This window comes from Pipistrellus hanaki (genome assembly GCF_964339955.1).
Source record: "Pipistrellus hanaki genome assembly, chromosome: 16".
Taxonomy (NCBI): domain Eukaryota; kingdom Metazoa; phylum Chordata; class Mammalia; order Chiroptera; family Vespertilionidae; genus Pipistrellus; species Pipistrellus hanaki.
In genome coordinates this window covers 27434747-27457172 of record NC_140518.1, presented here as the reverse complement: position 1 = coordinate 27457172, position 22426 = coordinate 27434747, and the positions used below count along the sequence as shown (strand labels likewise).

At 51.7% G+C, this 22426-nt stretch overlaps 1 protein-coding gene across 2 annotated transcripts in view; it reads left to right on the top strand.

The window, feature by feature from the left end:
- ASIC2 (acid sensing ion channel subunit 2) overlaps positions 1–21911 on the top strand; it is a gene marked incomplete at its 5' end in the record, with an annotated part of 210497 nt that extends 188586 nt beyond the window's left edge. Inside the window, 7 exons of one of the 2 annotated variants that reach the window (XM_084862751.1) lie at positions 7955–8105; positions 10536–10592; positions 11977–12130; positions 14141–14232; positions 17783–17862; positions 19394–19459; positions 20996–21911. In XM_084862751.1, coding sequence (XP_084718877.1) covers positions 7955–8105; positions 10536–10592; positions 11977–12130; positions 14141–14232; positions 17783–17862; positions 19394–19459; positions 20996–21097 — 702 coding nt within the window. In that variant the 3' untranslated portion in view covers positions 21098–21911. Of the gene's footprint in view, positions 1–7954; positions 8106–10535; positions 10593–11976; positions 12131–14140; positions 14233–17782; positions 17863–19393; positions 19463–20995 lie in introns of both variants that reach the window. The other variant, XM_084862750.1, reaches the window with a different exon arrangement.
- Between the last annotated feature and the right edge of the window lie 515 nt (positions 21912–22426).

Genomic DNA, 22426 nt, shown 5'->3' with positions numbered 1-22426 from the left:
GGGGGGTGGGGGAAGGAGACATATGTAAATTTCAACAATAAATAATTTTTTAAAAAAAAGAAGAACAGCTCCTGGCCCCCGAGTCAGGAGCCTTGTGGCTGGGCAGAACCAGGTTAGAACCCTGCCTCTCCTGCTTCTTAGCCATGTGATGTTGGGCAAGTTACCAAAGTTTGCTCATCAATAAAACAGGGTAATAGTATTTAACTGGCAAGGTTGTCATGAGGACTAAACAGTTTCATGAAGCTGTTCCTATCTCTTCCTCCTACCCGGTAATTCCCTCTGCTCCCATGGTAGATTCTTTCTTTCATCCAGGCAATGTAGGTAGTTATTAAAGGTGTAGTCTGCTGGGTTCCCATCCAGCTCGTCCATGACCAGAGTCACTTCAACGCCCCAGGCTTCCAGACACACAATGGAGATCCTGAAAGTGCCAACCCCTGAGGTGAGGATCAGGACGTAGAGCACGCACAGTGCGCACTAAGGGTCAGTAAACACCAGCCACATCACATCTATGCCCTCCATCAGTCCACAGCCCGTCTTGGGGCAAGAGGGGCCTATTCTCTCAGGACCCTTGTAGGGACTGAGAGGGACCATATTTCAGTCTTTTACGATGACTTGAGCTTCTTCCTGATGCCGTCTCTTCTTCTTTGACCTTGTGGGTTGAACTCTCCCTGAACCTGGCAGAGATGGGGGCGGGAGGGGGCGGGGCGCTTCTCTATTTTCATGCGACCTACAAGGACATGTCTCCCCTGAGACTCCTTTGCTGCCTCTGTTACCAACGGTTTTGTGGGTTTGACTTTAGGATTTGATTTGATTTTAACATTGTTTAAAAACAGCACAATATAATCATTTGTGAACATGCTTAAATCACTAGGCAGGATGCAATAAAAACATCAAACTGAAAATTATAGCTTAAAAACAGGCTCTGATTTCCCGTCCAGCCTGTCGGGCGAGGCAGAAGTTTGCCTTGCAGTGGAAGGTGGGAAAATGGGGTGAGCGGGAGGGATCCCAAGACATATCAGGGGGAGCCTCATAGGGGAATTTAGGGCCTCTCAGAGCACAGTACCCTTCGGACCCCACCCCTTACAGATGGAAGAGAGAAGCCCAGAGAAGTTGAGTGGCATGCCCAACATCACACAGGAAAACCTAGCCCTCAGCTGGTCCGGGACTCAGATGGGATTCGGTGCTGAGCCCACATCAATACAGAGCCCGTGGGCACCAACATGACGGTCCCTCTAGAATTGCCTTCCCTTGGGAAAATACTTGAGAATGTGTTGATTCTGGAAAAAGTAGCAAAGCACATGAGGAGAGTGAAGGGGGAGAGGGACTAGGACTGGGCAAGATGAGGGGGCTTTGCTCTGATGCAGACTGCTCCTCCAGCTCTTTCTGGCATGTGTTCCAAGGCCTCGGTCAAGAGGCTTCCTGTGGAATTTAACAAGGGCCTGATTTCACACATCCTGTCCTCCTGTCCCTATGACCAAACAGAGGCCAGAAGGTGTCAGCCGAGGGTGACTGCTGGGTCACACAGACCTCAAATTCAAAAGGAGTAGCCTCTGAAGTAGCAAATACCTCAAGGTGATTCTCGTGCAGAGAGAAGGGCTTAGAGAGGCCCAGCCACTTGCTCCAGGCCCCCCGCTAAGCAAGTGGCAGAGCCAGAATTGAAACCCAGCTGGGTCTGATCACAGAGCCTGTGCTCCTGGCCTGGCTGCTCTTGGCCAGGTGGGTGAGTGAGGAAGAGGAGGAAGCCAGGCAGACACCGAGCCTAAAGTGATTTGGTTCAGGTGGTCACTGTGTGAGGTAGGTGGCCATCTCTCCTTGGCTCCCTCATGCCTTTCCTAACCTTTCTGGGAGCAGAAGGAATATATGGTCATGCAGTTTCATCATCTTCTCAGCATCACCCCACACAGTAGCAGCAACAGCATCCAGCAGAGGCCTCTGAGAGTGGGCTGCAGACACAAGGAAAAGGCCAAGTGAGCTTGGCAAGGGCCTATGGCTTCCTCCCTTGGGGCAGCTCAGACTGCAGGCAGGCCTTGGGCAGCAATGCTAACTGCAGCGCCACCTGCTGGCCTACCTCGGGATCTATGGGCTGGGAGAGATTGAGAACTGGTGGCTGAGGATAGGCACAGGATGCCAAGGAAGCAAGCCCAACCTTCTAGGGATAAAATGAAAAGGACTGTAGAGAGAAGTCTCAAGACAGTGGAGCAATGAAAAGCAAGCACCAGAGTATTCAGTCACAAAAGTTCTGAGTTCTTTGCTCAGTTCATAAATGTAAGCAGTTATCCAAAGCCAACAACCAGTTCCACGGCACAATGGAAAACATGGGTAAGGGGGGACTAGCTGTCAGGCAAACGCAGGCACTCATCAAGCCTCAATCCTGGGCATCTCCGCTCTCTCCCCGGGCTGGCTCAGCTACCCCACAGCTTCATTGTACATCGAAGTTCGCCACACATCCATCTCCAGCCCAGGTCTCTCTCCCAGCTCGACCCCAAGATCCAGCTGCCTGGTGCCATCTTGGGTGCCTGACTTAGTAGGAATCCTTCTCATAATCGACCCAAGTCAAAGTGACTTGATGTCAAACAAGGCAGAGATTTTTTGGTCTATAGAACCAACTTGTGAGGAGAGCAGAGGTGAACCTGGGGTATGAATGAATGAATGAATGAATGAATGAATGAATGGTAAAACATGGAAGACTTTATTAGAGGAAGGGGATGGGAGCTCAGTCTTGGTGAGTACCTACTAGCTACTGGGCACTGAACTTATTTAATCAGATGAGACTAAATGCTGGGGATGGGAGCAGGGGGCTTTAAAGTCACACAGATAGTTCATGAAAGAATTGGGCAGGGGGGGGGGTCTTTCTGGCTCATTCCACTGCCTCTAGTCCTTAAATCAAATAATAGATTTAAGGTCTATGATTAAACATAAGGGACTTAAGCACCTTTAGAAGTCATTTCATTCCCTGGGTACTCAATGCTTGAATCTCTCTCTTCCCATCCAGCCAAGTAGTTGGGTAGATTCTGCTCAACACCCTTCATGATGGGGAACTTACTCTCAAGATGATGCTTTTATTAGGGAATCACTTGGGAGGTTAGAAAGTTGAGCAGGAATTGTTCCTTCTTTAAGATTAAATGAGGTCATGCGTGTAATGTGCCTGTCACGGTATCTGCAGCATCAGTAAATGCTATCATGCTCCCCACTTCCCTTATTACAACGATTCCTGAGTCTGTCTTTCCCTTGGGATGCCCAGAAACAAATCCTGAGACAGCCCTTCAGATATTTGAAGACAGTGCTTCAGGGTTCCCCAGAAGCATTGCTGGTCCCGGATAAACAAATACTCCAACCTACTTTCAGACACTCACTGGCAAGCAAGAGTCAATACTGTGCACGCTGCGATTTCCCAGCCGCTGTGGTGTGTGAAGCTTCAGAAAAGCTGATGGGACAAGTGACAAGCCAGCCATAGCAGGGTGGTCGTGGGCTCTGAATCATGACCTCCGCCACAAAAAGGGAAGTGGTTGATCCTGAACGGACCTTGGTTCATCATTAGCGTCTCACCAGCTCCATGCATGGTCCACCCACTGTGGGAACCTGTTTTAGTAGAAGAAAAAGAAATGAGTGTGGAGAGCAGCTACAGTGTTTGGACAGGTTCAGTCCTCTGACACAGAGGGCAGTCCTCTCATGGCCACGTGCAAGTCCCAGCCTGGAGGGCAGAGCCCTCCCAGCACAATTGTAAGCTTGAACCTATGTTTGGACCATAGGTTCAAGCTTACAATTGTAGTTGTCAGCTTGAACCTATGGTCCGAACACGTGTCCCCACGTGCCTGGGTGATGTGGGCTTGATAGAGTTCAGGTGCATGTAATTCACTGGGATTGAAACACGCAAGAATGTTGTAAACATCTTGACCACGTGCTTACTTTGCCTTGTGGCATCCGCTATACAATAAAGACACGGCTTGTAGTCCTTGGTACTGTCTCCATTAGAGAGGATAGTGTCCCACCGAGACCCAGCTTTCTTCTCTTGTCTGTCTTTTCTCAATCCTTCACTTCCTCCACTCAGGGTCACTGAACCTGGCTGAGCTGGTGCGGCACATAAGGTGCCCTGGGGCTGAGTATGCCATGGCCGAGCCAGCCCGTCACAAATGAGTAGCCCCCCCTCCCCCATGTCAATAGTCATCATTTTAGAGACACACACACCCAGCTTTGCCAAAAGTCACTGTTGGTCCTTCCCAAATCCAATTATTGTGTTTATGGATCCAATATTGAGCGGCACGGGAGACCTAATGCATTCTAATCATGGAATATCTACCCTTAAATCCTTCCTACTTACAGGTGGGATAACTAAGGTTCAGAGGAGAGAATTATCTAAAGTCTTATAGGAATCTATGCAAAGGCTGATCAACTTATGCACTCCAAAGAAAGATGAGATAGTAAAGCAAACCTGCATTTAAAATAAAATAAAAAAAGGAAGAAGAAAGAAACCATTAGATCAAAACAAAAAAGGAATACTCTAACACTCTGAGAGGCATCCCTGGTGTGTTTCTCCCTCTCTCCCGCCGATCTCCTGGAGAGACAGTGTAGCATCGTGTGACAGGTGCAAGGCTGGAGTCAGAAATCCCCAGGATGCTGGCTCTGCCACTGACAAGGTGTGTGATCTTGAACAGGCTGCTTAACCTTTCTGGTACTCAGGTGCCTCATTAATACAATGAGCACAGGAACATCTCCCTCAAAGGAGTCCTGTGAATGTTAAATGAGTGTGGAGACGGGGCTCTCAGTAATGGTGGAATAGCTTATAGCAGACTAACTCTCCTGGAAATAGGGATGATAAACTTTGGACAAAATAGTTTAAAATGCTATTTGATGGGACTAACGCAGGCAGGACCTGGAGGGTGTGCAGCCCTTGAAGTCAGGGCCCTGCACTGGGTGAAATACACATTTATTTATCTGATTTCTCCCTGGAGGGCAGGTCAAGTTCTAAGGGAATACTGGAGTAGAGCTTGAGCAGGGAATACTGGAGTAGAGCTTGAGCAGGGAATACTGGAGTAGAGCTTGAGCAGAAAGTAGCAGTCATTGCATCTAAAAAGGCACAAGTCTTCCGAAACCGTTTTTGGCTCAGTGGATAGTGTCAGCCTGCAGACTGAAAGATCCCGGGTTTGGGTTTGATTCCGGTCAAGGGTATGTACCCTGGTTGTGGGCACATCCCCAGTAGGGGGTGTGCAGGATGTGCAAGAGGCAGCTGATCAATGTTTCTCTCTCATCGATGTTTGTAACTCTCTATCCCTCTCTCTTCCTCTGTTAAAAAAAAAAAAAAAAAAAAAAAAAAAAAAAAAATTCAATAAAATATATTTTTTAAAAAAGGCACAAGTCTTCCTGGCTGCTGTGCTGAGTGGACTGAGCATAGTCCCATGCACCAAGAGGTCACAGTTTGATTCTCAGTCAAAGCACATGCCCAGTGTGCGGGCTCGGTCCCAAGTAGGGGACGTGCATAAGGCAGCCAATCAATGTTTCTCTCTCAGGTAGATATTTCTCTCTCCTTCTCCCTTCCCCTCTCTCTAAAAAATCAATAAAAACAGATTCTTTTTAACAGACAGAGTTCATGGTTCATGATTGCCAGAAAGGTTGAACATTTTTGGGAAGAAAGATCCCTGAAAAGGTGGGACCCACAGAGGGGGAGCTCCAACGTGTTTTTATAAAGTTCCCTAAAATCATAGACTGAACCTTGGACTTCATGTGGCTAGGGGTGACATGCCAAGAAGCCCAGGAGTACAGGTGAAAGAGCTGGGCAGTAATTTCAGCAGCTGCCAAGGCAGGGAAGACAGACTGTCATTCAAGTTCCACCGCGTTACACCTGATAAGCATCCATCTCAGGCTTTTCATTCAAACCCCAGAAGTGTCAGACCTTAGGTGTTAACATCACATTCCAAGACTAAGGGCTATAGCCCAGGACTAAGGGGAAAACGAAAATTTTATACCCATTCTTATACAAAGCCTAAACAGCACCTTCACAAAATCAAAGCGATTCATGCAATGCTGCTCAGTGGAAGATAACTAACCTGGAGCCACTTATAGTTATCTGCAATGTCCAGCAGACAACAGAAAATGACCATGTCTTTCGCTATACAATCAAAACCTACTAGACACATAAAGAAAGGGGTAAGATATGAAAAGAAAAATAAAAAACTAGTAGAAAACAGATCCACATATAACCTAATTTAGAAAACAACAACTTTAAAATAACGATAAGCATGTTACATAATTGCAGAAAGAGATGTAAATAATGAGAGATTGGGGAGGACAAAATATGGAAACTTCTTTAAAAAGTCAACCTGAAACTGAAAAATGCCATGGCCTGGAATTTAAAACCATGGGGTGGGATTATGAGAAGATTGTGTTGAACACAATAAATGAACACAGACTTGAAGACACTGGCCAGGGCCTCATGTATTTTTGAGACTTATCATTAGGCAATGCATATTGAGAATTATGATGTCCTCTTGATGGTTGATCCGATTACTGTGAAAATAACCCTCTCTCTTTCATGCAGTATCGTTTTCTTGAAGTTTATTTTGGGTGGGAGACATTTTGTTGAGCTAGAGAAGCCATAAAAGAGCATATAGTGTAAGTCTTCATCTATATGAAATTTGAGAAGAGGCAAAGCCAACTTATGGTGATAGAATCCCTAACATTCATTGCCTATGTTATATGGTCCATGTTCCTGATTGGAAAGGGACAGGAAGGAATTTTCTAAGGTAATTAAAAATATCCTATATCTTTTTTAATTTATTGATTTGAGAAAGAGAGAGAGAGAGAGAGAGAGAGAGAGAGAGAGAGAGAGAGAGATAAACATCCATTTCTTGTTCCACTTATTTATGCATTCATTGGTTGATTCTTCTATGTGCCCTGATCAGAGATCGAACCTACAACCTTGGCATATCAGAATAATGCCCTAACCCACAGAGCTACCTGGCCAGGGCAACAATGTTTTATTCTTGATTGAAGTGGCAGGTACAAAGGTGTGTAGATTTTTCAGAATTTGTTGAACTGTGCACTGGAAATGTGTACATTTTATTGTATTTTTTATTCTTAAAATGTTTTCTAAGATTTAAAGGACTTGTCTTGGGGCGGAACACACAGTAAGTGCTCACCAACCATTAGTTCCTTCATCCTTCACTCTCTCCATCCCCAGCAGGCAAGTGCCATGGGTGTTCGAACAGTTTGCAGTCATTGGGCCTCTGAGAACAAGAGGCACGTTCCCAGGTGGAGTTGTTCACAGCTGTCACCGGAGAGATGCTCTAGCCAGGGCCAGGGGTCATAAACAGCACGGTGTGTGCCGAAGGCCATTGCCTCCCAACCCCTCCTCCAGGTCTAGGTCTCAGGTCCCAAGTGTGGAGGGTAGAATTTCCAAGAGAAGGGAGATGACAAAGTGTGGAAGTGACAAGATGCAGCATTTGAAAAAGGCTCTGTGAAGCCCTGGCCGGCTTAGCTCAGTGGATAGAGCATCAGCCTGCAGACTGGGAGGTCCCGGGTTCGATTCCAACCAAAAGGCACATGCCTGGGCTGCGGGCTCAATCCTTACTGGGGGCTGTGCAGGAGGCAGCTGGCCAACAATTCTCTCTCATCATTGATGTTTCTATCTCTCCTTCCTTCTCCCTTTCTCTTTGAAATCAATAAAGAAATATATTGAAAGAAAGAAAGAAAGAAAGAAAGAAAGAAAGAAAGAAAGAAAGAAAGAAAGAAAGAAAGAAAGAAAAGAAAGGCTCTGTGAAGATCCGCATTCCTGGGAAGGTTCATAAGAGAGGAGATAAGAAAACTAATGTTAGAGCCAGATGTTGAAGGCATGTGAGGTCATTGGAGTCCAGATTGTCATGAATTAGTTGCTCAATAATTGTTGGTTGATTGAGTAAGTGAATGAATGAGGCACTGAGCCCATCAAGGCTGACTGCTGCCCCTTCTTCCTCTCTTGCAGCTCACATACCTGCCGCCTCCGTGGGGTGAGTGCCGATCCTCAGAGATGGGACTCGACTTCTTTCCTGTTTACAGCATCACCGCCTGTAGGATCGACTGTGAGACCCGCTACATCGTGGAGAATTGCAACTGCCGCATGGTACACATGCCAGGTCCGTGCCAGGGGAGGGGCGGCCACAGGGGACCGCCTGGGGCCTTCTTTGCATTTCTCACCCTAATGGGAAACACTCCCCCGCCCTCCACAAGCATCCAAAGGGGTGCCCAGACATTTAGAGAGCAGGCAGAAACCCACTCTAGCAGCTGAGGCAGCACCCTGGTGCCCTGAAGCAACCAGAAGTTTGGAGAACATTCCTCCCAGTGTTCGAGATGTTTGCTAACTGTTTGCTGTGTCCAGATATTCGGAGGCTTGCAATCGCTGCTTCCTGGTGTGTGGTCCACGTTCACACCGCCAGATGTGTGTTGCTTTCATCCAGATATTTCCCTTCCTGACCCAAAAGTCCAGCACTCCTCCAAATGAGGCGAAAGCCCAGCAGCCCTCCTGGGAATGCTGGTGCTGACATGTCTGGTGTCAGACTTACAGCGCATGTGGCAATCGCATCAGAGGCAGTCAGTCGGCTTGTCAGAGATGGCCTTGCAGAGGGAGTGGGGCTGATGAGGACAGGGAGGATGACTGGGGCTGGAGGCCTTAGCTTCCAACTCAGGTTCCTCCACTCACCTGCTTTGTGTCCTGGCCCAAGTTTCTAAACCTCTCCATTCTCAGCTTTATTATCTTTAAAAAAAAAAAAACTAGGCGAAGACATAAAAATACTTTTTAAACTGCACAAGGCAGTGTTGTGTTAGCATATGGGAGGAGAAACCAAAAGTCCTGTGGACTAGCCAAAGCCGGTTTGGCTCAGTGGTAGAGCGTCGGTCTGCGGACTGAAAGGTCCCGGGTTTGATTCTGGTCAAGGGCATGTACCTTGGTTACGGGCACATCCCCGGTAGGGGGTGTGCTGGAGGCAACTGGTCGATGTTTCTCTCTCATTGACGTTTCTAGCTCTCTATCTCTCTCCCTTCCTCTCTGTGAAAAATCAATAAAATATATTAAAAATAAAAACAAAAGTCCTGTGGGCTAAAGACCTACTATGTGCCAGGAATTTTGCTCGAATATTTATCAGCTGCTATTTCGTGTTTATAGCATGCTTTACTTAAGTATATTTAACGAAATCCTTATATTGGGCATTTAGTTCATTACCAATTGTTTTCTAATATAACCAATGCTGAAATAAACATCCTCACAGCTAACTTCTGAAATATTTTATTAATAATCAGTAATTTATTTATAATCTAAGGTTAGAATTAGTAATCTTTAAAATTGCCTCTAAGGCCCTGGCCCGAGGGGTGTTATTTGGTTAGAGCACCTCAGTTGGTTAGAGCACCGTCCCAATATGCCAAGGTTGTGGGTTTGATTCCTGGTCAGGGCACATAAGGAATCAACCAATGACTGTATCAGTAAGTAGAACTCTCTCTAAAAATCAATAAATAAAAAATTTTAGAGATAAATTAAAAAATAAAATTTTCTCTGCCTAGAAGACAAAGCAAAAAGGAAAACTATCCATTAAATTATTATTATCAGAGCTTTAGCTGGTTTGGCTCTGTGGATAGATTCCAGTCAAGAGCATGTACCTTGGTTGCAGGCTCCTCCCTGGTTGAGACGCTTGCAGGAAGCAACCAATCAATGTGTTTCTCTTACATCACTATTTCTCTCTATCTTTCCCTCTCTCTTCTACTCTCTCTAAAAAACAATGGAAAAATATCCTCAGGTGATATGATTATTGGAAAGGAGGGAGCATAATAGCCCCTCAGCTCAAGAAAAGGGTGTCTTGGGAAATAGTGAGGAAAGACTTCGAGGTGGGCATTCACTGTAGCACTTGGTAAAAGAGGAAACAGTGGAGCTTGGACTTCTACAGAGATCTGTCAGGAAGGACAGCTGAGCAGTAGTTGGTGTTACCTGCCTGCTGCTCAGACTGTGAGGCTGCCTCATGGAACCTGAGCTGAAAGCAAGCAGTGGAAGTTCAGTCATTCCACCCAGGACCCGGGTACTAGCCTCTCAATTGCTGGTGGGAATGCAGAGCCCAGCAAAGAGGCGCTTACAAAGCAGCCCTTCTCCCGGCGCGGTGTGTGGCGGGAAGAGCCCCCGCCTGGGGATCAGGGTGCACAGCCCCCCTCCATCACTGCCGCTCCGGTGCCCTGGGAAGGCAGGATGCAGTACTTGCCCTTCAGGAGGAAGTGGCCCACGCCCAGGACTTAGGAGGTGCTTACCGCCTCCCCTGACTAGCAGATCAGCCAGCAAGGTTTCCTCACCCATCACCCGTGCAGCCATCTGGGAGGGTCTCCCTACCCTCTGCCCACAGTCACAGAGCAGATGGGAACCCCGTCTTCTGGCTCTGGGTGCACTGCCCCCAATGTCCCCAGGCTGCCCTGGTCCAGGGCTCCTTTGCACTGCCCCGGGGCTGCCCCTGCCTGTAAGGGGGCGCTGCCTGCCCAGCCCCGGGAGGGGAGGTGTTGCGGCCTTTGTACCTCCCTGTGTTTCTTCTTCGCAGGGGACGCGCCTTTCTGTACCCCCGAGCAGCACAAGGAGTGTGCAGAGCCTGCGCTGGGTCAGTACTGGGGGCACGTGGAATGCTGGGGAGGGCTGAGATGGGGATCTCCTGGGTGTAGGAGAGAGATTGGGTGGGAGGGGGCATGGGGAAGGGTGAGGAGAGAGGCTGGACAGAGTGGAAGGACTGCAGGAGAGGGAGGTGGAGAGCAGGGTGCGAGGGAATTGATGCAAGTGGATGAGGGCTGGGAAGGGCACAGGGGAGAGCAAGGAGGCAGAGGGGTGGACAGAGAGCAGTGAATGTCAGAGGGTGGGGCTACTGAGGAATGCAGAGAGGGGCAGAGACGAGAGAGGATGCATGACAGGTGTGGGGGGCACAGAAGGAGTGTGATAGTATACACACACACACACACACACACACACACACACACACACGATGGTAGCTCACACAGCTAGGCCACCAAGGCTATTTCAAAGCAGTTGAGCCCAAGTAGGTGGAGCAGAGGGAAGAGATAAGGCATGGACTTACCTTACATGTGCATGGATTTGAGTTCCTTGGCAGCTGCACTCACTGGAGTTAAGTGGGGGCAGCTCTTGACTCACACTGCCACAGCTTCCATGTTTGGAGTGTGCACAGACTCCGTCTCTCCTTGGAGTGAGGAATCAACAAAACCCAGAAATACTGAGACGGTTAGAGGAAAGAGGGAGGGAAATGTTGTCTTTAACAACCGGGTCTTAAACAGAGAAAAGAGGAGAGAAGAGGAGAGGGGAGGGGAGGGGAGGGGAGGGGAGGGGAGGGGAGGGGAGGGGAGGGGAGGGGAGGGGAGGGGAGGGGAGGGGAGGGGAGGGGAGGGGAGGGGAGGGGAAAGGAGAGACTAGAATCTAGTCACTAGATGAACCTGGATGCGGGGACTTTGCCTCTAGAGAAAGGAGTGCAAATCTTGGCCTGTGCCCTAACCCAGCGGGCACAGGAGGTGGGGGTGGCTATGGGGAGCCAGCCCAGATGGAATCCGCAGAGCCCGGGCTTCAGATGCAATGGTCTCCCACATGTGCCTTTGCCAGGCGGCCCACTTTGTGGATGAGAACACTGAGGCTAGGAGCAGAGACGATGGCCCGGGAAGATGAAGGGGCCAGGACTCCCTCGGAGCCTATTCTCCCAAAGTGGTGCCCTTTCAACAATCTGTAAAAGGCCACATGACAGTGAAAGAAACAGCAGGAACACAGGACCAAGAGCAACCCAGAAAGAGGGGGCACTTTTTCATAAGTGCGAGCACCCTCAACCTAGACCAGCAGCCCAGCTCCCCTTCTCTCTGCAGCCCCCCACCCTTCCCTCACCAGGGAGGTCACCTCTTCCCAGCTCATTTCTCTCCTGCTGGACCTGCTGCCCTGGCCCAGAGGCCGCAGACCCCACAGCGGACTAAGCTCCTCCCCGCTCTCCCCTGCAGGTCTGCTGGCGGAAAAGGACAGCAGTTACTGTCTCTGCAGGACACCCTGCAACCTGACCCGCTACAACAAGGAGCTCTCCATGGTGAAGATCCCCAGCAAGACGTCCGCCAAGTACCTCGAGAAGAAGTTTAACAAATCAGAAAAATATATCTCGTAAGCCCGGGGGCATGTGCACTGGGGAGGAAGCGGGTGGTGTGGGTCAGGAGGAAATTCGGGGCCATCAAGGAAGAGGGCAAAGGGGAGCAGTTCGTTTCATTAGGCAGACATGCATTGAGCACCTGCTGTGTGGCAAGCTCTCTGCTCAGCACTCAGACTGGGAAGACAAAGATAATCAAAACGCAGTCCCTGCCCTTAAGGCGCTTATGGTCCTGCAGGGCGACAAGCAGGCAACTGAATACGACAAAGGCTGATCCCAGCCCCCCGGGATACAGGAGGGTGGCTGCCTGCCCCTCGCGTGAGGATGCTGCCAAGGAACGCGTCAAGAGATTTTTTAAATGATGCATAGGAGTATTCCAGGCAGGCTTTGCACATCCTGTTCCCTCTTCGCAGAATGCTTTTCCTCTCACTCTTCACCTGACTGGTCCCTCATGGTGCAGGTGTTCATTTCAATGTCATCGCCTCAGTCCGCTGGCGTTGAGCATTTTAAACATAGCTTGAGCCCTAGCCACTTTGGCTCAGTGGATAGAGCGTCAACCTGGGGACTGAAGGGTCCCAAGTTTGATTCAGGGCATGTAACCTGGTTGCGGGCACATCCCAGTAGGAGGTGTGCAAGAGGCAGCTGATCAATGTTTCTAACTCTCTATCCCTCTCTCTTCCTCTCTGTAAAAAAAAAACAATAAAATATATTTTTTTTAAATTAAAAAAAAAATAAACATAGCTTGAGCCCTAGCCACTTTGGCTCAGTGGATAAAGCGTCAGCCTGGGGACTGAAGGATCTCAGATTCAATTCCAGTCAAGGGCACATGCCCATATTGCAGGCCCGATCCCCAGAAGGGGGCGTGCAGGAGGCAGCCAATCAATGATTCTCTGTCATCATTGATGTTTCACTCTCTCACTCCCTTCCTCTCTGAAATCAATAGGAAAAAAAAAAAATTAAAAAAATAAATAATAAAAAAAAATATATATATATATATATATATATATATATATATATATATATATATTAAACATAGCTTGAGTGACTCGGAAACTGAACTGTAATTTTATTTAATTTGAACTTGTTTAGCAGTTTTAGAGAGACCCTTCGGGAAGCCGCTTAGAGGATGAGTGGGAAGCCAGGTGGGCAAAAGGGAGCCAGTTAGGAGGTCGTCACCATAAACCAGGCAAGAGTTGGTGCTGCTTTGGAACCTCGGAGAGCCCTGTGTGGAGAGAGGGGGCTTGCTCCTCTCCCCAGCCACTGCCTCCTGCCAACACCATCGCCAGAGCCCCTCCTGGGTGATGTCTACAGAGCGGCTGCTTCTGTTCAGTGGGTTGGGGACGGGCATTGAGGCACTGAAGGAGATGGGGAGTCGTAGGAGGTGCCAGGCCCCGCTGCTGAGCAGACATTCTGCAGGCAGCAGCGGGGCCTCCTGCCAAGATGTGTCTCATTAACACATCTGCCTGAGGGAGCAGAGGGAGCCGAGGTGCTCCTGCCAGAGCCGCCCCACCCACACATGTAGGTTTGTGCCCTAAAAAGCCTCTCGGGCTCTGGCAGCTGACTTGGTAATGCCAAGGTGGGACCTCGGACTAGAAGCTTGTTGTAAATCCCGGTAGGAGCTCGGGGACTCTCAGGAGTGGGAGGGGAGGTCAGCTGGACAGGCAAGCCTTGTCAAAAGAGTCCTGAGCTCACCTGCAGGGAAGGACCTGGGCAGACCCCTTGGGGGCTGGATAACCGGGAGGCAAGGCAGCGTGCAGAGTGGGGGGTGGGGGGGAGGAGAACTCGGGGCAGAGCAGGACCGCTAATAGGTGCCTCCAGCTTCATCCCCCAGGCCTGTGACGAGCACGGGGTGGAGTCAGGGCTCCTGGTTTCAAGGCTCAGCTCTGCCACTTAGCAGTTCGAGCATTGGGCCGGTTGTGGCACTTCCCGAGCCTCAGTTTCTCCATCTGTCCAGGGGAAAGCTGTTAGGTGATCACTGTGGATCCTGACAGATCCACCCATGTATGTACTGAACGTTCCCTCTGCAGAGAGAACATCCTCGTTCTGGATATATTTTTTGAAGCTCTCAATTACGAGACAATTGAACAAAAGAAGGCGTATGAAGTTGCTGCCTTACTTGGTAAGTTGAAGCATCTGTTGCACAAATTTCCACATCTTATAGAAGGTGAGAGGGAGGGAGGGGGTGGCAGGTGGGCAGCAGGCGGGCAGGTCGATCTGTGTGCCTCCTGACAAGTCTAGCTCTGTGCCCGCTCATTGTTCCCTCCATCCTTGTATGGCTCCTGTCCCAGAACACCAAGACCTCCAGAGTGGTGGAGGTTCTATGCCAGTTCATACTGTAATCTCTGCCTCGGTTTCCCCATCAACACAGGGAGGGGGTGGGCTGAGAATCTCTCAGGGCCTTTCGAGAGCTGCCCTCTTGGATTGCATGGTTCTCCGCCCCCAGGTTGCTGTCAGAGTCTTGGGGTGGGGCAGAAGAAAGAGCTGTCAGATGCTGGGAAGACTCAGCATGGAGGGTCCCCAGGCGATGGACACAGTGAGGGTCCCCAGTGGAGCCCCCCTGGAAAGCAGCGTTGCTGCATTGGGAAGGCCAGGTGGCCCCTTGTGCTGGGTCCTTTGTCAAACACAGAAGAAGGGCCCCTTGTCCCCAGGTATCTACAGACCTGACTGCCACCCACACAAGGTGGCCTGGCCCCGCAGGCTCATAATGGATGCAGGGAGTTCGTTTCAACCTGCCCCGGCCCAGCACAACATGCACAAGACCCCTAGGCAGACAGAAGACCTGCCCCTGGGGGCCTCCTGCCAGCTCCCCCTCACTCTCAGGAAGGGATCTGCAAGGAAATGTAGCCCTTGTTGCCTCTGAGCTGAGCCAGGTGAGGGGAGCAAGGAGAGGGAGAGTCACCTTCCACCTGAGGGTATAAAGCAAAGACCAGCTGTGAGGATGTGGGCCAGTGGCTTCTCCTCACTGGCCTCAGGTGCCCCATCTGTAAAATGGGTCTAATGAATCCCACTCTGTGTGTTGGCTGTGATGGTTAAATGTTGGAAAGCCCCAGCCCACAGAAGGTCCATTAATAGCATTTTGGTCCCTGGACAGTCTCCATGCCAGGGACCAGGACCCAGTTGGTGTTGCCAGGCGCCATCAGGCCTTTCTGCACCTCTCCCTGGAGGCTGGGTCCCAGCTGCATTAAGGTGGCTGTTGCTCGGGCCTCTCAGGCCCCTGTGGCCAAAGGGGCTGAGCCTAGAGAATTGTAGCCTGGGCCAGAGATGTAGGCTCCTCCCCTGCTCTTGCCACCTTCATTTTCTAAATGGACTCAGAACATGACTCCTCCCCATCCCCACATAAGCTCACAGTCTCTCTCTCTCTCTCTCTCTCTCTCTCTCTCTCTCTCTCTCTCTCTCTCTCTCTCTCTCCACACACACACACACACACAGCGGGGAGGGCCTGAGCTCGGATCTGTCAGGAGGGACAGCTCGTCTCTGCATCAGAGATGAGGATGAGTGTTCCTAGCATCGTGTTCCCTCCCAGAATAGCCTCTGAGAAAAGCATGGGGCCATCTGCAGCCTCGTGAAGAGAGCGTGTGCCGCCTGGAACCGTCAGCCACAGGCTGTCAGGCCCCCTCTCACTGCCACACGGCCCCGCCCTCACCTCAGTGCCCACTGCACTCCAGGGAGAGGTGCAGAAAGGCCTGATGGCGCCTGGCAACACATTTCATGCACATATAAACACACACTCACACCTGACGTGAACACACATAAGTGGACACTGGCCCATACACCTCCACTGAGGGCATGAGAGTGAGCATGAGGGAGGAAAGGCACGCAGGGAGCCTTCTGAGCTTAGCACCAAGTCCCACCAGGAAGACCCCCCTCCCCACGATCTCAACTGGTTCAGGATGTGGCTGTCAGGCTCCTCCCAGCCATGGCCAGGGTAGGAGTGGGCAGATGCACCCATCAGGAAGTTCTCAGACCAAAAGGTCATCCTGGAGTGTCCAGGACTGTGTGCTCACCCCAACAGCACCCCCATTCCCAGCATCTCCCCAGCCCAGTCTTAGAGATTCCAGCTGGGAAGGACTTCCTAGCTCATCTCCTCCAAGCCCCCTCCCAATGGCCTCCACCACAAAGGATGTTTTAAAGGCAAAGCTCCTGAGAGGGTCAGGACTTATCAAAGCCTCACAGCAAGCTGGTGGCCACTCCAAGCTCAGAGCCCCAGAGAGCAATGGGGCAAAGCCCCGCTGGCTTCTGGGGGGTCACAACCCTTGGAGAATGGGCTGATAGCCTCTCAAATATAAACTTTCTCACTACAAAAGCCAGATGTCCACACTTGGTGTGTTCATTCCATTTCGGAGGATCTCCAGCCATCCGAAGCGCCCACAGGAGAGGGGTTATCAAACTCTGGTGGGCCAGAGGACCCCCTGGGAAACGTACAAATCCTGACCTCCAGACCCTGGCCCCAGATCTGATATGTAGCCTGGGGTAGGTCCAGGCATCTACACTGACTACAAGACTCCCAGGAGTTTGATGCCGGGTGGGGGAGGAGGGGGGTTGGGGGGTAAAGGGGTCTGAAGACCAGTCCAGAATAACTTTGGTCAAGGGGCCCCTCCACCCCAGGGTAGGAACCTCTGCTCTAGGAAGAGACCAAATTGAACATTTACCTTTGGGTAAGGGAGATGGAAGATGCCTCCAAGGGCCTCATCCCAAGAGTGAGAGGAGCCCCAAGGCGACCCTAACGGTCATGTCATGATTAAAGGCATGGGCAAGGAGGCCTCTTGTGACACCGCTACCAAGACCCCCACTCAGGGCACCTGACACTTGTGTCTCAGGCTAGACTGTGCCCTTGCCCAGGGCAAGGACCACACGTGTTTTATCTCTGTTCTCAGACCAGAGCCAAAGCAAGGCCCAGTCAGTGCGGTTCTAATGTAATTGGCAAGCCTGTCAGCCTATGAGATCTATTCTGGGACCTCCAAAAAGCATTCGGGTTAGTTCGCATCCTCACTACCTTGTTTCCCTGAAAATAAAACATCCTCCAAAAATAAGACCTACTTACAGGTTTCCTTCTGAGTGAAATATAAGGCATCCCTTCAAAAATAAGCCCCCCCCCCCCCCCAGGCTCTGTCTCAGAATGCTATTGCTAAACATGAGAGATTTGGTCCACTGATTCTGAAAGAAATGGAGTCACAAGAAATTCACCAGGACATTCAGCAATTGGATTGTTATGATGATGTTCCAGAAGATGATGACACGATTGTCATTGAATAAATGAGTAAATTCTTGATACTGTAGGATTCACAGTTTGTCTGGTTTGTGTTGACAACTACTGTACTACCGTACCGTATACAGGTAATAAATTTCCTTTATTTTCATTTAACAATAAATGTGTACCGTATTCTTCTTCATGAAAAAATAAGACATCCCCTGAAAATAAGACCTATCGCGTCTTTGGGAGTAAAAGTTAATATAAGACACTGTCTTATTTTCAGGGAAACAGGGTAGGTGCTGCATGCCATCAGCTCTCAGAGCTCTGCATCGAGGGCGGGACTTGTCAAAGGCCTGCCTTTTGGTGACAAGCCCCGGCTCCCCTTAGAAGGTCTGGGTTCCGAGTTCCGAGTCTGTTCGCCCTTCCTGGAAGCGCTGTGAGTGAAACCAAACCTCTGGTGTTTTCTGTCTCTCTCCAGGTGACATTGGTGGCCAGATGGGGTTGTTCATTGGTGCTAGTATCCTCACAATACTAGAGCTCTTTGATTACATTTATGAGGTAAGATTTGGGATCCCCCTTGGGGAAATGACCACACACAGGTGACCTCATCCTGCCCCGATGCCCAGAGCCGAAGCACTACATCTCCATCAGAGCCTGCACCCTTCTCTTGTCCGTGGCTATTGTCTGTCACCAAGCCCTAGGTATCAGGGAGGATGAAAGTGAGGGAGGGGAAGCCACAGTCCGGTAGAGAAAAAGCAATGGGCTGTCTACACAAGAAGGGAGGGAGAGAAGGGAGATGAGACCGGGCTGAGGCCAGCTCTGAGCCCCTCTCGCAGCTAGCCTGAAGATGCATACATACACACCACGCACCACACACACACTTATACCACACTTACACATTACTCACAAATACACACACATATCATACACCACACACAACACTCACACACACTTATACCACACACATTACTCACAAATGCACACACACACCATACACCACACTCAGACACACACCCTTATATCACCACACTCATACACATACTACTCACAGACACCCCTGCCCTCTGGGTGGCTGGTGACCTGAGTGGTACCTTCATGGTTCAGGGAGACTGTGGTAAGGGGCATTTCCCTCCTTGGTCCTGAGATGAGCAAGGCCACACCCACTGCCTCTGGCTGCTAATGGTCCGTGGAGATGTCTCCCTCAGGGGCAGCAGGGACAGGGCGTCTGAGAGCTTCCCAAACAGCGGACAGCGGCTTCAGGATTGGGAGCTCCTGGTGCTCATCAGCCTTCCCTCCCATTTCCCCAGACCCAGCTGGCTGCAGGGCTCCAGATCCCCGTGGGCACGCCCAGGCCCTCAGGGGCACCGGGTCTGGACCCAACACACAGAGTGTGTGAGCAGGGTCTGCCCCCAGAGAGGGCTGGCCGTGACCGAAGGTTCTCACTGTGGGGCGGGAGGGCCCTGTGGCCAGGGTTCCCAGCGTCCTGCCCTGCCTTTCAGCCGGGAAACCTTGTTCCACATGCCAAACCCATGCCCCGTGGCCAGATTTTATTCCTGTTTGTTCTTAATTTTATGAGAAGCTGTACAAAGCTAGGGAAATTGAATCACACTGGATAACATTTGATAACTACCCTCCGCTGCTAAGAATAAAATGTCATGGACTCGAGTGTGCCCTGAGCTTATGAACTGTGGGGCTGACGGGCCTAGAAAGTAATTAGCAATCTTATCCCCAGACCCAGGCTCGGAAAGGGGCCCAGGCTGCTCCTGAGGGCAGAGGGGGAGCCAGCCACGTCAGCACGTGCTGCTGCCCTACACTGTCCGTCCGCAGGAGAAGGCGGTCCACACTGCGACAGGGCCCTCCTGTGACCTCTGCCAGGCGCTAGCCCCTGCGCCAGAATCGCTTGGCAGCACAGAGATGGGGCGGAGGCTCGCCCGGCGGGTCCTGCCACGGTTTGTCCGGCCACAGCCCAGGCAGCTGCTGCTGCTGTGGTCCCCCCCCCGCCCCCGCCCAGGAACCCAGGACAGGGAGGCCTCTCTGCCTTTGCCCGCCCCCCCCCAGCCTGACCACCCGCTTCCGGCCTCTCTTGCAGCTGATCAAAGAGAAGCTATTAGACCTGCTGGGCAAAGAAGAGGACGAAGGGAGCCATGACGAGAACGTGGTGAGAGCAGTGTGGGTCGGAGGTCGATGTGCTCCTCTGGTCTGTACAGGCGACGCGAAGCCAGCTATGGGGCCAGAGCAGGAGGGGCAGAGCGGAAGGGACCCAGGCTCTGGATGGAGCCGGCCTGGCTGGGTCCCAGGTCCTGCTTCTGAGCTGGGTGCCTGGGGACAAGTACCTGTCTCCCTGAGCATCTGCCTCTTCCCAGGGACCGGGGATGGTAGCGGGTTAGGCAGGTGTGGAGGGGTGTCGTTCAGAGGAGGGAGACCAGCCTATGAAACAATCAGCATGCCTAGTGGGTTTTTTTTTAAATATACTTTTATTTATTTCAGTGAGAAAAGGGAGAAGGAGAGAGAGGGGAAAAAACATCAATGATGAGAGAGGACCATTGATCTGCTGCCTCCTGCACACCCCCTACTGGGGAATCCAACTACCACAACCCAGCCATGTGCCTTGGCTGGGAAATCGAACCTTGACCTCCTGGTTTATAGGTCAATGCTCAACCACTGAGTCACACCGGCCGGGCAGCATGCCTCGCTTATAGTAAGTGCTCAGCAAGTTCAGGTCCCCCACTTCCTTCCTGCCTTCGAAATGTCTCAGTCATAGGTTCCCCCTCTATCCTTCCCCCTCCTGCAGTGCGGTCCTCATCGAGTCTCTCCAAATTCTTAGCACGGCCTCCTGGCTGGTCTCTGCTCCCAGCCCTCCTGGCCTCCCACCCGAAGCAGCGCAGGATTTCCTGGGAGATCCGGGGCCTCTCGGCCACACCATGCTCAAGGACCCAGGATGACTGTTCCCTGTGTGCTATCTAACCCTGAATGTCCTTTGGGCGCTGTGACCAGCTCTGGTTCTGGCCTTCGAGCCTCCGCCCTTACAGCTCGGCTTCAGGGATCCATCACCCCCTGCCCCGGGCCTAGCCCCAGGCTGCACCTCCTCACCCCAGCGAGGCCCCAAAGGAGGCCCCTGAGGCCCAGGGTAGGATGGGCTCTCCAGCCCAAAGCCAGACGTCACTCAGATGTAGCTTCAGGTGGCACATCAGGGGACCTCCAGGAGGAGCAGCCACACCCCATCACCAGGGAGCCCTCTCCCTGCGCCGGGGGCACCAGGTGGGCAGTGGCGAGGATTCCAAAGGCAGGGAGGCCCCTTCAGCCTCCTGCCCGAGATGCCAACGGTGCATGGGGTGCCTGGGGCAGGAACAGCAGTGCCCCAGGGAGCCCACAAGTGAGGAGCATGGTCCCCAAGGCTGCCAGTGGCACCTGATGAATTTTTAAATATAAACACCACCTTTCCCGGCTGGCATGGCTCAGGAGGTCATGGTTCGATTCCCGATCAGGACACATGCCCCAGGTGTGGGCTTGATCCCAGTGTGAGTTGTGCAGGGGGCAGCCAATCAATGGTTCTCTCTCATTATTGATGTTTCTATCTCTCTCTCCTTCTCCCTCCCTCTCTGAAATCAATAAAAAATAAATAAATAAATAAATAAATAAACATTTTTAAATAAATAATTAATAAATAAGCACCACCTTCCCCTCCCTCCAGAGCACCTGTGAGACGATGCCAAACCACTCCGAAACCATCAGCCACACTGTGACTGTGCCCCTGCAGACGGCCCTGGGGACCTTGGAGGAGATCGCCTGCTGACAGCCCCCAGAGCGCCCGGCAGCCCCAAGCAGACCCCGAGGCCCAAGACCCGGGACAGGGGACAGCAGGCCCAGGCGGGACGGCCCCTGATGATGGAAGCAGCAAGAGCCCCCTATGCACACATAGCAAACTCTCTGCCAAAACCTCGCCGCGGCCACGTGGGACGCGACCCGTCCTCGGTCCCCGCCGTGCGTCCCTCTTAGGAGACATGAGACACATTCTGGAACAGTCCAAGGACCAACCTGCCATCACATCTCACTGCCAGATGTAGAAAGCACCTGCATGCTCAGACTTCTCACGGCGCCGCCTCCACGTCTGTCTGTGTGTACGAGACACTCCTCTGTGCGGTTCCCACGCGGTGGGAACGGGTTCCAGCCCCCGGCCACCGCGAGGCCACAGCTGGAATCGCAGCTGCACAACCGAGGGAAACCGCAGAACTGTCGGCTGAGTCCGGTCCTTGTGTGGTTCGTGAAAGGCCCTTAACCTGCCCACAGTCCCCTTCCCGCCCCAGCCGACCCCCCACCCCCCGGGGACCGGGCCAAGCCCCTCCCACCCCAGCGCCTGTGACAGAGGCCTGTGGCCTGGTGACTCCGGCCCGTGTCCGTGGCCCCCACGCGTTCTGCCCTCCCTGTGACATGGCTTGTACAGTCCGGTTCTGTCTTTGGGGGGTTTACTGTCTGTCGGAGGTCCGTTTGGTTTTGTTTTCTGACCTTTGGGTTTGCTGTTCGGAGTTTGGTTTGGTTTTCCCATTTTCTCTGGCGTTTATTTATTCGTGCTTCCCGTCACGGTCATATTAAAAGCTGGTCTTGTGGAAGTGGCTCCCCGGTGTCTGCCTCTTCCCACCCTGCGGTCTCTCTCCCCGAGCACCCAGGAAAGGGCCAGACCTCTCAGGCCAAAGACCACAGGTTCTGTCAAGTTTTGTGCAGAGACACTTACCTTTACAAAACCTGTTCTACTCTAACCTTTAACAACTACTGATGGAGACCTTGTACATGACTTCACGACCCAGGGTCTGAATGTCATGCCCTGACCCACGAGAACCTGCCCAGACACAAAAACCACAGAGGAGGCCTTCACACCATCTGCTCTCCACCTTCCGTCCTGACTCCTGACCCGCCAGTGAACTTGGGCTGCACACAGGCCCGGTGTGGCCTCCCTCCCACACACCAGCGCTCCAGGGCCCTCTCTGCGCCTCAGCTCTTCACCCACCACAAGACCTGCTTGTCCCTGTGGGGGTCACATTTGCATTCGGCCTCCCTCCTCCCAAATCCTCAGAGGCTGTCCAGATGGGAAAGGAGGCAGGGAGGGCCTGTAGGCTGCAGGGGGCTG